This window comes from Neofelis nebulosa, chromosome 15, assembly GCF_028018385.1.
Source record: "Neofelis nebulosa isolate mNeoNeb1 chromosome 15, mNeoNeb1.pri, whole genome shotgun sequence".
In the NCBI taxonomy this organism is placed as follows: domain Eukaryota; kingdom Metazoa; phylum Chordata; class Mammalia; order Carnivora; family Felidae; genus Neofelis; species Neofelis nebulosa.
Window position 1 is genome coordinate 60,335,727 of NC_080796.1, and position 14,519 is coordinate 60,350,245.

Here is a 14,519-nt window from a genome sequence, read left to right on the forward strand (position 1 = left end):
TTCTCTAACGATTATCACTGTTAAAGTGAAAAGAGACAGTCAAACTTATCAGTGGAAGAGAAGGGTCAGCTCAGAGCACAGGCATTCCATACGACTGATTGAGCAAAGAACACATCCTACTGATTTCCTTGGGTCCCAAATGGTCATGGGAAGCTTTATTCTTTCTATTCATTGCAGAGAAGCTACATTATATATGGTAGTTCTTGTTTCCAATAGCTCTTTCTAGGGCAGCCTGTCCTCCACATCAGAGCCAATCCTGTCCAATCTGAGAACAGCCTGAGCCCTACTCACATATAGGTAGTATGACTTGAATTTTAAGGTTTATATCCCTTCACCAAAATGATGATGGCATGAGATGGCCTGAGATGGCATGAGACTTGTATTTTTATTTTGGTAGGAAAGTAATATAAAAGAGAATTAGTTCTGTGTTGGCTATGTGAAGAATGAGAGACGTGCAAATTTAAACCTCAGAGACACAGGAATCTGAATAGATGATGATATATTAGAGAGTCGTTAACATTATGTAGTGGCTGAAATCATAAACACAGATATGTAAATTGAAGGGTTGGATTGAAGAGAAGTAATCAGGAAAAGAGAAGACAAATTACAGAGGTAAGAAATTGGAGGCCAAAGGAATACATAATTTAAAGAAATAGGGAGGGCAGTAAAATAATTAGCACATTGAAAAACCATGAGTCATAAGAAGCAATCATAAATTAATTTTACTCCCATATTTCCCTGATCTTTTGAATATACTGCATGGGACTAATTCTTCTGTCTTCCACTTGGATACAAAATGAGTCAGTTACCTGGCTTTCCTGTCTTTCTTAGGCATAGAAAGTGTCATGGTTACTTTAAATTGTAAAGCACAGGTTCAATAAGAACAAAACTGGAGGCATCACACTTCCTGATTTCAAAAGATATTACAAAGCTATAATAATCAAAACAGTATGCTAATGACATAAACAGACATATAGACCAATGCAACAGAAAAGAAAGCCCAGAAATAAATCTACACATATATGGTCAACCAATCTTTGGTAAGAGTGTCACGCATACACAATGGGGACTGGGTTGTCTCTTCCATAAATGATGTTGGGACAACTGGATATTCTTATGCAGAAGAATGAAATTGGACCCTTATACCATATACAAAAATCAGCTAAAAATGGATTAAAGACAGCAAAACACTGGAAGTTATAAACCTACTAAATGAAAATATTGGTTAAAGCTTCTTGACGTTGGTCTGGGCAATGATTTTTGGATATGACATCAAAGCACAGGAAACGAGCAAAAATAGACAAACGGAATTGCATCAAACTAAAAAGCTATGCACATCAAAGGAAACAAGCAAAAGAAGGAAAAGGCCACCTATACAATGGGAGAAAATATTTGCAAACCATCTGCAAAGGAATTAATATCCAAAATATATAAGAAACTCATACAATTCAGTGGAAGGAAAGAAAGAAGGGAGGGAGGGGAGGAGGGAGGGAGGGAGGAAGGAAGGAAGGAAGGGGAAAGGGAAAAGGAAAAGAACCCAATTAAAAATGAGAAAAGGAGGGGCGCCTGGGTGGCTCAGTTGGTTGAGCATCTGACTTCAGGTCAGGTCATGATCTTGCAGTTTGCAGGTTTGAGCCTTGCATTGGACTCTGTGCTGACAGCTCAGAGCGTGAAGCCTGCTTCAGATTCTGTGTTTCTCTCTGCCTCTCCCCTGCTCGCGCTATATTTCTCTCTCTCAAAAATAAATAAACATTATTTTTTTTTAAATGAGCAAAGAACAGAAGATATTTTTTCAAAGGAGACATACAAATGACCAACAGCTACATGAAAAGGTGCTCAACATCATTAACCATCAGGGAAATGCAAATCAAAACCACCATGAGATATCACCTTACACCTGTTATGATAGCTATTGTCAAAAAGACAAAAGGACCAAAGGTAACAGGTGTCGGTGAGGATGTGGAGAAAAAGAAACCCATGTATATTCCTGGTGGGAATGTAAATTGGTACAGCAATTATGGAAAACAGTATAGAAGTTCCTCAACAAATTAAAAAGACTTTATGATAAGATACCACTTCCAGGTATATATCAAAGTAAATAAAATCAGCATCTTGAAAAGATATCTGCACCCGCATGTTCACTGCAGCATTATTCACAGCAGCCAAGATATAGAAACGAACTCAATGTCCATCAAAGGATGAATAGACAAAGAAGATGTGATACACACACACACACACACACACACACACACACACACACACACTGGAATATTATTCACCCATGAGAAAGAAGAAAATCCTGCTATTTACAGCAACATGGATGAACCTAGAGGACATTACACTAAATGGAATAAGCCAGAGAGAGAAAAACAAATATTGTATGGTATCACTTATATGTAGAAAGTGAGGCAATGAGAATGAAATGCATGGTAGCAGTTCCAATCAGCACAAGCACATGGTCTTCAAGTCCTCCCAGGTTCAGGGAAAGAGCAGGGTCATCCTCCCTGGAACTGACCCACAGTACAGCAGAAAGAGAGTTCTTTCTTAATAGCACTCAGGTTACCTAAGAGGGTCGGCGTTTACTCCCTACTGGGGGCAGAAGGTGAGAAAGTTAGGAATGGAGCCTATCAAAAGAATTAGGTAGGAGTATCAGACGATGGGTTTGAGGAAAGGTAGGAGCCAATTATGAGGGAATTTGGAGACAAGAGGATTGGGAAAGATGTGCTGTGTTCACAGAATAGCATTTCTGGAATTAGGAAAATATGAGAAGTAGAGAAGTTCCAAGAGGTCAAAAAAAAAAATTCTGGTTGTGTTCATGAAAATTGGATGTTGGAATGGGAACTGAATGAATGAGAAGCAAGGAGGAAAATGGCGTTCCTTGGAGAAAGTTCTCAATGAATGGAAACATGGACGTCTGAAGATAAAAACAACGAGGATGGAGGCAAAGCGGTATCATTTCAGAGGACAATTTGTAATTTTTGAAAGGTAGTTCGGAATCTGACTCGATATAATTACAATTCAGCTGATAGGTAAAGACATACAATTATACTTATATAGAATGTGTCATGAATCTTTTTACTTTGAACCCATAATTACCCTGGATCTTTTGTTCTTTAGAATCTACCTGGCTTTTTACACTCAGGCTGTCTCCTAGACTACAACCTACACTGATTGCTTTTACTTTACTGAGCTCTGCTTTCTTGATTTTAACCTCAGCACCTTATAATAATGTACTTTATACCTATTTTTTGGCTCTCCCTGTTCCTCATCAATTTTGGTTAACATGTAAATGCAATTTTTAGGGGCACCTGGGTGGCTCAGTCAGTTAAGCCTCCACTTCTTGATTTCAGCTCAGGTCATGATCTCATGGTTCATGGGATCCAGCTCCACGCCGGGCTCCATGCTGAGTGTGTCGCCTGTTTGGGACTCTCACTCCCTCTCTCTCTGCCTTCCCCTGTTCATGCACTGTCTCTCTCTGCCTCTCTCCCTTTCAAAAATAAATAAATAAACGTGTTTTTTTAAACAGATTTAATCCAGGGAGTTCAACTCCACTGTTAACAAGTCTTACTTCAGAGTGATAGGTGATAGAACACTATCCTGTAAGTCTTGATCCTGAATTCTACCGGGTGGAGTGTGGGATGGGTAGATAAACTAGAGAGAAGCAGAGTAGGGTAAAGGTCAGCCTGAATCTAAGGTCACTGAAGAGCAGATAAGTCATGTAATGAAGGAACCGAAATTCACTTAAATAAAGCTAAGTGAAAAAGCTGAGACCATTCGAAATCTGACCATTAATAAGGTGGTAGCACTGGGAAGAATACCAAGGAAGATCAGTAGAGAAAAATGGGTAAGAGACTGGCACAAAATGACATAGATGCATGAGCATTCCAAGGAGGAGAGTAGATTAGGGAAGGTACTTTTTCTCTGGTAATTAAGTGTTGTCAGAAAGACTATGAAAAATATAAGAAACCTAAAGACAGAGGTGTCCAGGAGTGAAACATACCCACTAAGAATTGCAACTGGGGAACATGTGAGATGGCCTCTCAATAAAAAGTATGTAGAGGAGAATTATGTGCAATAATTGGCTCCAATTTTACTGTCAAAATCCTGGTAATATGTTTTATTTAACATTTACTGTACCATGTACTTTCTATATTCATTCAGAGTGATTTAATATTTGTAGAAAAGAGTACTAATGCTCTCAGACCACCAAGATGATATTCCTTCCAATGGCAACAGAAATGGAACATCATGAATTAAAAAAAATTGAGAGATATGTAATAAGAACAAGAATTATTTTGATAAATACGTTAAATATCATGTTAAAGATTTTTAATCACACTGAATTTCAGTAGAAAGCCAAATGCACTAGTTTTGAGTTCTTTTTCAATAATTTACCCTGTCACCCTGTCCACACTCTAATCGAGGTGTTAATGAAGAGTGTAACAGCCAAAAGGCAGGCAGCAGGGGGCAATGAGTTGAAAAGAGCCCAGATAATCTCAAACCCTTGACTAATTAGCAATTATATTTATAAACACACACACACACACACACACACACACACACACACACACACGCTGAGAAACAGCTTTGATTGGTGTATACAGAACATAATGCTAGTTGCTTGGAGATACGAATGCCATAGAATTCAAGGATATAGTCCCAACCCGAGGCAAATTTATAACCTGACCAGACCAAAAAAACACACATGGAATTGGCATTCCAGCACATTTTCAAAAATACAGCAATGAGCACAAATGCATGAAAGTAAATGCTCACCGATATACTGGGAATGGGAAGTAGAACATTAAAGACCATTTAACTTTGAAAAGTGGTTAATTTACTTTCAAAATGTACTTTACACACTGGGGAAAAAATCGTATCACTTAATACAAAATTATGTTTCTAATCTGGTCTTTGAACCTAAATTAGAAAAGCAAGGAAAACATAAGTGGATGAAGTAAATTAATAATTAAATTACCAATAAATTCAGGGGACATGTAGAACAAGGGATATACATGCATATGCTATGTATCCTGGCTCTTATATTTTGTGTGTGTGTGTGTGTGTGTGTGTGTGTGTGTCACATTGATTTCTATGGATATCTCTTTACCTTCTTTTCTCCATCCAAACTGTAAGTTCCTTGAGGGAAAATGATTTTAACTAAATATTCCCAGACCTTAACACTGTGTATCAACATATAGCAAACTATATATCGGAACTCTAGGAAATATTCAAAGATTACTATTATGTTCAACAAGCGCAGACATCAAAGAGTCAAAAATATATCAACAAACTAGAGGGACTAAAAATACTGATTTTTACAAAAAAATACTGACCAAAAAAATCACTGTTAGGAGAAAAATTAACTACAAATATTATTCAACACAAATACTTAAATATTAATTACTAAAAATGTTTACCTTCCAGTCTGAGGATCAAATCCAAAGTAATGGTCTCTACAATGGTCACAACTTTGCCCAGCAACAGAAGCATCCTGGCAAATGCACTGACCAGTTAGACTATTGCAGATGTGATGAACTGCACCTGTTATATGGCATGAACATGGCAGGCAGCCAGTGGCATTGCCTGGAGAAATATAAAAACCTGGAGATAAAGAAATAAAAAGTTTTTATATATAGCTCCTATCCAGTCTTTTCTGTAAAAGATACTGTTTTGATTACACAAAACCCAGAACACTATTGTGGCACTTCCCAACTCCCGATACAAATGTGTTTATAGCTGCTCTTAACAAGTGTATCGGTTACAACCAAAGAAGGTCCAAGTAAATAATTTACATTGTACCTGGGTGTCTCCCAGGCAATGAAAATTCAGTGCATGTAAAATCTACTTCACGATCTTTCCACTAAAAACTAGCCCTCCTGTAATATCTCCGTTCCCACAAATAGTGCCGCCATTTATTCAGCTGCTCAGCCTACAGCCCTGAGACATCTTTGGGAAGGGACCCAGATAAAAACACAAGATGGCCAGTCTAAATGTAAATTTCGGATAAACAATGAGCCTTTATAGTAAAAGTATGTGACATGTGCTTATATCAGAAAATTATGATTATCTAAAATTTAATTTTAACTGAGAATTCTGTAGTTTGCTAAAACTGGCAACCCTTGAGTCCTTCCCATCCCTCCACCCCTACATCTATCTACTTACCAAGTCCTATGGATGCTGTCTTCTAAGAATTTTAAACTTTCTTTTTTTAAAGTTTATTTATTTTGAGAGAGAGAGAGAGAGAGAGAGAAGAGAGAGAGAGAAGAGAGAAGAGAGAGAGAGAGAGAGAATGTGAGTGGGAGAAAGGCAGAGAGAGACAGGGAGATAGAGGATCCCAATGCAGGGCTCAATGTCATGAACCATGAGATCATGACTTGAGTTGGACACTCAACTGACTGAGCCACCCTGGCACCCCAGGAATTTTAAACTTTCTACTCTCCATCCTTAGGGCTGTCTCTCTAGTTACAGTCACCACTAAGTTTATTTTAGTAAATACTATGAAACAGAGGCAATGGTAAGAGCCTTATATTCACTATCTCACTTCCCACAGCAATGCTAATAATTTAGGTATTATTATTACATCCATTACACACACACACACATATATATATATATATATATATATATATATATATATATATATATGACAACACTGAAGATTACAAAGGGTAACAAACTTTCTTAAAACAATAGTCAACAAATAGCAGATATAATCATCTCAACTACAGAGGCTGTCTCATCTAATGGCCCCCTCCGGTCCCCCTCCAATCTATTCTTTTTTTTTTAATGTTTATTAATTTATTTGAGAGAGAGCGAAAGGGAAAGAGAAAGCAGGGGAGGGGCAGAGAGAGAGGGAGGGAAGAGAATCCCAGGCAGGCTCAGCGCTGTCAGCCCAGAGCCCAATGCAGGGCTCAATCTCACAAACCACAAGATCGTGACCAGAGTCAAAATCAAGAATAAAATGCTCAACTTACTAAGCCACCCAGGAGCCCCCAATCTATATTTCATAGAGTATCTGGAAGAACATTTTTCAGAGTGTAGTTTAAATACCTCATTCCTCTACTGAAAATTGTTTGATGGCTTCCTATTCCCTTTAGGAAAAAAAATCCATATTCCTAAAGCAGCCTCCAGTCATCCTGGCAGGTCCCACCTCGATCTTCAGCTTCCTTTCACTGCTCATCCCCAACTCATTCTGCTCCAGTCATACTTCTTCCTGTTCTTGACACCTAACAGCCTTTTCATTGGCATGTCTGTCTGCTGAAATGATTTTGACCTTTCCTTTCTGCTTGGTTCACTCCTACGCCCATCAGGTCTTGTGACTTCCTTGAGTAACCTACCCTGGGAAAGTTTAAATATGCCTGTCACAACTTCATAGCATCTTGTTTATTTACTTTAGAGTGCTCATGAAAATTATAATTAATCTCATTTCACCAGATTGTAACCTCCGTGAAGGCAAGAACCTTATCTGAAAAATTCACCACTGCCTCCCCAGTACCCAGTACAGTGCTTGTCACAAAGTAGGCATTCCCTAAACATTTGATTATACCACACACGTACCAAATTATAAACAGGCATTAATTTCCACAAGTACTATGTTTAAAAATCCACAAAATTTAGGTTAATTGTAAACCCCATATTTGTTTCTTATAGCAGAAAGAAAGAAAGAAAAATATGATTAAAAACATTTTCAAATTACTTAAAATTTCTTGGACCCAGAAAGTGGAAGTCAATAGTCAGAAACGTTGAAAGGCATTAGACATTAGAATAATGGAGCAGGCGTATGAGGGAGATGGTTCTTGGTGTTGTGTGTATGTGTATGTTTGCACAGAAGCACATGCACACACAAGCACATGCATAATGTTACAAGGAATTATATTGTAACAAGGGAGAGGGGGATTACAGAAAGATTCTAATGAATAAAGTTCTGACAAATGAAAATGATTTGTACAATTGTCATGATCACTAATTTGGGTATATATCACTGAAACTCAAAGAGAGAAAGAACATGAACACAAAGTGAATCCATTTTGTGTTACCATAATATAGGGGAAAATAAAAAGTAATTGGAATATATTATAAATCTCATTTGAGGCTCTGGTTGAAAACAAGCCATTCTCTCATGGCCATCAACAATTTGTTTTTCTTCTCCTAGGCCCAGACTATTCTCTCTTAGAAAGTTTCAGAAATAGTCAAATAGAAAAGATTGTGCTCAAAGAAAAGGAAGAAACTCAAAATCAGTGCCATTCTAACCAGTAGGAAAGAACTGATATTATCATTTTTATAGTAATTGACAACTAGATTATGTCATTTGCTCTTTTGCATCCACTGACAGCAGTTTGCCTTCTATGTGTTTCCGAAATATAGTTATGTAAATTAATATATATATTCACATACATGATTCATCATATAATCAAAGTCACACACTTCAAAGGTTTTTATTTTGAATTCAAGACCACTGTGGCTGTGATTCTACGTATTTTTCTTCCAGTGAAGCTACCTAGGTCCTTAAATTCATGATGATGGCATCATGAAGGTACTAACTGCTCTCCAATTTGGATAAATTACCCATTAACACAGATACTTAGAAGTAGAATTAATTCGGACTTATTGCAATAGCTTCAAGCCACAGAGAATTCGAGAACAATTACGGATGATTTTTACAAGAAATGATTTATTAGATAAATCTGTAAATACAACGGGGGTATATTTTGTAGTGGAAAATTGGGTTGCCCAACTTTTAGAAAGAAAAAAAATGCCATAGAAAAATCAGAGATATAAGCAGAGAAGAACAAAAATGGGGGTGGGGGGGGGGGGAAACACGCATACAACCAAGGAAGCTGCAACCTGGAGGTAGGTCTTCAAGGAAAAGCCTGCACTGAAACTTGTCTTGGGGTTAATTCCCATCCTCCTCTCTGGAGCATGATTATAAAGGTTAATCCCACCAGCATTTTACTTGTCCTATTTTTAAGCAGTTCTAATTAGGATGACTCAGGTACCTTCCTGCTCAATGATTACTTCTTGCCTTACCTGAATGTGCCTAATTCTAGACCATTACCTCTCCTTTTATGACTTCCAACTATAGAAAACAACATTTTCCCTTCCCTCCTACTTAAACTTCAACTCCTGAGTGCAGCTTCAAGATAACTGACCTTAATTTTCTTCAACTCAATACATTTCCGATCTCCTTCCATTAACTCCACACATCACGTTCCACATCTTCATGGCCATAACATTTTAACTGATCTTTTGGAGATTTCTGTCCACGAATGATTTTGTACCACATTCTGAAGTGCGGTCATTAAGACAACACTATTACCTTACATTAGTTAGTGCTGAGAGTTTGGACATAGAGAGCAAAAATCAGCCCACTATGTTTGTGAATTTTCCCAGTTTTATTTCGGCTAACTCTGGCCCCAAACAAGGCAAGTCTGATGGGGAAAACAATGTGTTATGCAGTTAAAGCAAAAAGTCACCCCTATCATAAAATACCGTTGCTGTATCCAGGAGAAGACTTGCAGAATCCTTAGAGTTCAAAGTTATTAGCAAGGCAGCTGGTATTATCTCCTGTAGTGGCTATTTGCACAGCACAGCACTGTCCTGGGCATTAAAGAAGAGCCCATTTCCTACCAATGTCCCTCCTGAGGACCATGAACAACCAGGCTTTGCCAAGGTCTTGAAATGGGAGAGAGAAAACAAGTTTAACCCCTAGGCCTTATTCAGAAAAGGAGGGCAGAGCTGAGGCTAAGCACTAATTATAAGCCATTTAGAAGAAATAATTCTCACCTTAAGCCAGAGAATGGACATAGTATTAAGCGAAGAGTCTAGGGAGGAATTTGTAGCTCACGCATACCAATCAATAAACTTTTTTAGTAATGGTTTTAACAATCAATGTTTTCAGAATGAAGTATAGAGAGCGATGTTAATTTTCAAATAAAAGCAATAATAATTTTCTTCCATTTGGTAATATTATATAAAAATGCTAAAGTTATTATTCAGAGTTGGCCAAATGTCAATGAATGCATCAATAAATATTAATATTATTCATTCCAAGGTATAATTTTCTTATTTAAAAGTTTTTAAAAACTCAAATTAGTTTAGATGTTTTAAAGTCTCTGCTCCTATTCTTTCCTCCTGGACTGCTATACGTTCCTTGACTACTTTACCAATTCCTTTTTACTTTTAAGACTCAGCTCAGGAATCATGTTCTCAACTAAGTGTTCCATATCCCCCATTCTTCAAGAATGTATCAGTTCCAGGGGCGCCTGGGTGGCGCAGTTGGTTGAGCGTCCGACTTCAGCCAGGTCACGATCTCGCTGTCCGTGAGTTCGAGCCCCGCGTCGGGCTCTGGGCTGATGGCTCGGAGCCTGGAGCCTGTTTCCGATTCTGTGTCTCCCTCTCTCTCTGCCCCTGCCCCGTTCATGCTCTGTCTCTCTCTGTCCCAAAAAAAATAAATAAAAAACGTTGAAAAAAAATTTAAAAAAAAAAAAAAAAAAAAAAAAAAGAATGTATCAGTTCCTTCACTTTACTTCTTCTCTATATTGGATATTTCTAACATTGCACTTCTCACTCTGTTATATTTACATACAGGGCCTTTCCTCCTACAAAACTATGATGCCTTAATATATTTATGATTGTATATCTTACAATAGCATAGCCCCTGGTACATAGTAATGTATGTAATAGATGATTAGTGGAACAATGGATATGTGAATGAAATGGATAGATGGCTACATGGGTAGGTGGGTGGCTGGCTGGCTGGTTAGATATCTGTTACCCCTTAAAATATGAGATGATCTCTTTAACATTTTAAAGAAACACGGTAAACATAAGACCATAATGATTGGTCAAAGTAGCCTCGCCTATCAGGAAGGATAGCAGGGAATGTTATATGAATCATGCACAATATATTTAAAATGTAATCTTTGCCATATCAGAAGATGGAAAAGAAATTGAGAAAGAAAATGTCAGTCAAAAACTATGTCTCCTCATCTTAGAAGAAAGAATATACTAACATGCTCATATAAGGGAAAACATTCTATTGGACTTTTCTGCTTTAGAAAAACCTAGAGTTTTCCTATTTATGTGAATATCCATGAAGGGCTTTCATGTGTGTATTCTTTAAAAATCAAATTCAATAACAACAATGAAAATAAATAATGGAGGCTCTGATTGTGTCCTGTAAAGTATAACACATAGATATGCGTACTCACAATCCACAGAAGCACTTTTGCATCCTTTGCCCCCATTTTTCTGTCTCAGTGGTTATCGAATGTTGCCCTCCCAGGCCATTGCAACCATCCCAGAAATGTATCCAACTTAGTCCACAGAGATCATCCCAATTCTAGACCCCTCGGTTCCAGTCTTCATTATCTGATCACAGTAGCCTCTCAGAACTCTGTTAATTTTCATTTTATGATGATTCTACACAACAAGAGATCTCCCAGGACCTAAAAGCAGTTAGCCAGAATCATAGATGGGGATGGGGATGAGCTTGAGGGTGAGGGAACATTACAAACACTTGTAAGGGTACCTCTTTTAACTCACACTCAGATATTTATTGAGTGGTTGATTATGACAAATATACAATTATTCAGAAAAATGTTTTACTCTTTCAGAGTACAGACTCTAGTCTAGGGTCCGCTGGACCTGGATTTGTAAACATTTCTTCTACTTAATTAGAATCATTTTCCCTACTATAAAGTGGGAAAATACTGGTCCCTCCAGCATATAAATACGGTGCATATTAAATGGGACTTTTCAGATAAAACCCTATTACAGGGTCTGGCAAACAGTAGACACTCAGTAAATATTATCTATTATCACCATTGCCATTTTTATGAGCCAATTTTCTATGAAAGTGGGATTTTCCTAAATTAAACTTTAAATAATGACTTGTCAATGTGCTTTTTTTTCCTCCACAGATGTGCCTGAGATTATGGTCCATATTGCTCATGACAAGATTCTTTTCTGGTAGTTTATGAAGGAAGAAGCTCTTATCCTGAGACTCAGGTCTCTTTGTGAAAAACACGTTAATCTGCAAAACCGTTTCACCAAACACGAGGACATGTGGCATATCTGGATCTCAGCTTTGATACACTGATTTTTAATGGAGTATCAGCCATCTAATTCCAATTCCATTGGTAGTGTCTTACATGCAATTCTGGTTTATGAGCTCATTACTTAACAAAGATGATATGCTTCTTAATGAAACAAGATACTTTGTTTTAGTTTCTAATAGTCTGTATGAATTATAAAACAAAACCAAAAGTAAATATCAGAGGGAAGCATGAGGAATTGTCCTATTAGCACAAAACATGTCATATGAAGCTGTTTCCATTATAAATTAGCCTTTATTTTATTCCAGAGCTGCAGAGTCCTCAATAAACCCTCTCTGCCTCTGGTTCTCAAGGACAAGGGCGGGTCACTGGCTCAGGATGCCTTGACATCCTTCCCTGCATTTTTCGGCCTAGCCTCTGATTAAGTGCTTGCTGCTGAACGTTACGAGGTCATCCAGCACTGAAAAAACGAACTGGGAAAACATATTTAGTGCTATATTTATTAGTGTGGGTATGTGTACATTCATATATGTACACACACTCCAAATAATTTTAAATTAAAGCATTTTTAAAATACTTAATGGAGGTTAAGCAGCATTTTTAACCTCTGTTCAAGTTATTGAATGGCATATTAAAACCAATGTGGCTCTAATGTACCTTCTAATGTGCACTGCTGCTTTAACAAATTGCCTATAAATTTTAGTTGAATTAAGCCTATTCCTTGTACATTCATAGTAAGGTTAGGTTAATAATACATGAGGTTTCATTATATGCACCTTCCTTAATAATGTTTTTTAAGAAAGTAGAACAAGAATCTATGGGCAGTAATCTAGTAGGGACCAGTAATATTTACAACCGCAGATGAAAAAGGCAGGAAGAAGTCCTTAGGCTTGCCAGTTCACCCCTCCTACCCCTTACTTCCCCCTCCACCACTCAACGCACCCGTGTGGAGCTTCTCCCCTGTGGTATGTAATCTAGGTCTCTCAGATGTGTTTAAAGAAGGAGAAAGAAAGCTTCAGATTGCAGTAGTGCATTTTAATGTGTGTACTGCAGAGTTGGCTACTGTGAAACATCCATTTATGATAAAGATACTTCAGGATAAGGGTTCTCTCCCTCAATGTAAATTTCACAGCAAGAGACAATAAAACTGGAAAACAAAATTCAAAGTACTTTCTGAAGCTAGAATGTAGGACCAAAAAACAAAACAAAACAAAGCAAGAGGTCCACAAACACATTAGGACCTCTCCATACGCTACACCCATGTGCACAGAACATGCTGTTTTGTAAAAAAAAAAAAAAAAAAAATCCATTAGATACTTAGACCACTGTTTTCTTTCCTTCCTTGCGTAGGGTAAAAACCACATCCTCTCTGTATGTTTTCAAAGGAGCACACTCACATACTTGCACTATGCCCGTGCCGAAAAAGAATTTATGCCACTAGGGTAATTTTTAATGTAAGTATTAATTGGGGAAACACAGATGGAGTACCCACCAGGGAGATACTGCCCTATGTGCCTGGGATAGAGCACGGAACAACATGAGGAACAGCAGTTAGACTTGGAGGCTGGAGAGAAAGAAACAATGTAAAGACTTGTGGAAACAAGGTTAGAGAAAGATCATGGACATTCCAGTTCACGCAGGCCATGTTTTTACCCACGGTGATGGGAAGACGACGCAGGACAGACTGATGCGGTCGGACTACAGTTTGCACAGCGTCCCTTTGGCTGCATATTGAGAAGTGACTGGAGAAGAATAAAGAGGAGAAAGGAAGTTTAGGAGGCTTGTCAGCTAGTCCAGGAGAAAGATGAAAATGGATGGGGGTGGGGACGGGTAAAAAGTGGTCTGATTCTAGATCTGTTTGAAGGTAAAAGCAACAGGACTGATTCTGATTGAACAGACAAGGGTTGTAGACACAGAGAGGAATCTGATGGGAGCTGCAAGGATTTGGCTGAAAAGATCACCAGGGCAGATCACGAGAATCTACCAGGGAAACATTTCAGTTAAGCAGAATCAAACTTTTCCCTTCCCAAATCCCCAAAAATGAGATAAAAGAAAGAGAGAAGAGGAAATGGAGGTGAATGGCAGAGGTCTGTAAGTAAAAGCTAAGCACTTGCAGTGAAGTGACCAACAGTAAGCTGACTGATTCAGGCTGTATAACTCTAGAAAAAGAGGCTCCAGACATATCTGAAGTCAGGTGTGAGGGGCAGTGAGTCTCCTCCCCAACCAGAAGATTTTCCCTCTTGAATTGTGAGAGAAGACAATGAGTTTTCTCTTTAGAAGTTAAACCAAAGAGAGTTTGGGGTCAACAGGTGCAGGGACAAAGCGCTATAGTAAATGCAGGGATCATAGAGAAGGCTGCCTGTGATAGATGATTTCATGTGTCAACTTGGGTAGGCTTGGTGTTGTTCAGTTGTTTGGTCACACACTAGTCCAGGTGTTGTGATAAAGGTATTTTATAGA

At 38.1% G+C, this 14,519-nt stretch overlaps 1 protein-coding gene across 2 annotated transcripts in view; it reads right to left on the bottom strand.

Moving 5' to 3' along the window:
* Positions 1-14,519, bottom strand: part of USH2A (usherin) — a 745,506-nt gene that overhangs the window by 562,270 nt on the left and 168,717 nt on the right. For both annotated transcript variants that reach the window (XM_058701414.1, XM_058701413.1), the window contains one exon: positions 5,421-5,604. In XM_058701414.1, the coding sequence (XP_058557397.1) occupies positions 5,421-5,604 (184 nt within the window). The remainder of the gene's footprint in view (positions 1-5,420; positions 5,605-14,519) is intronic.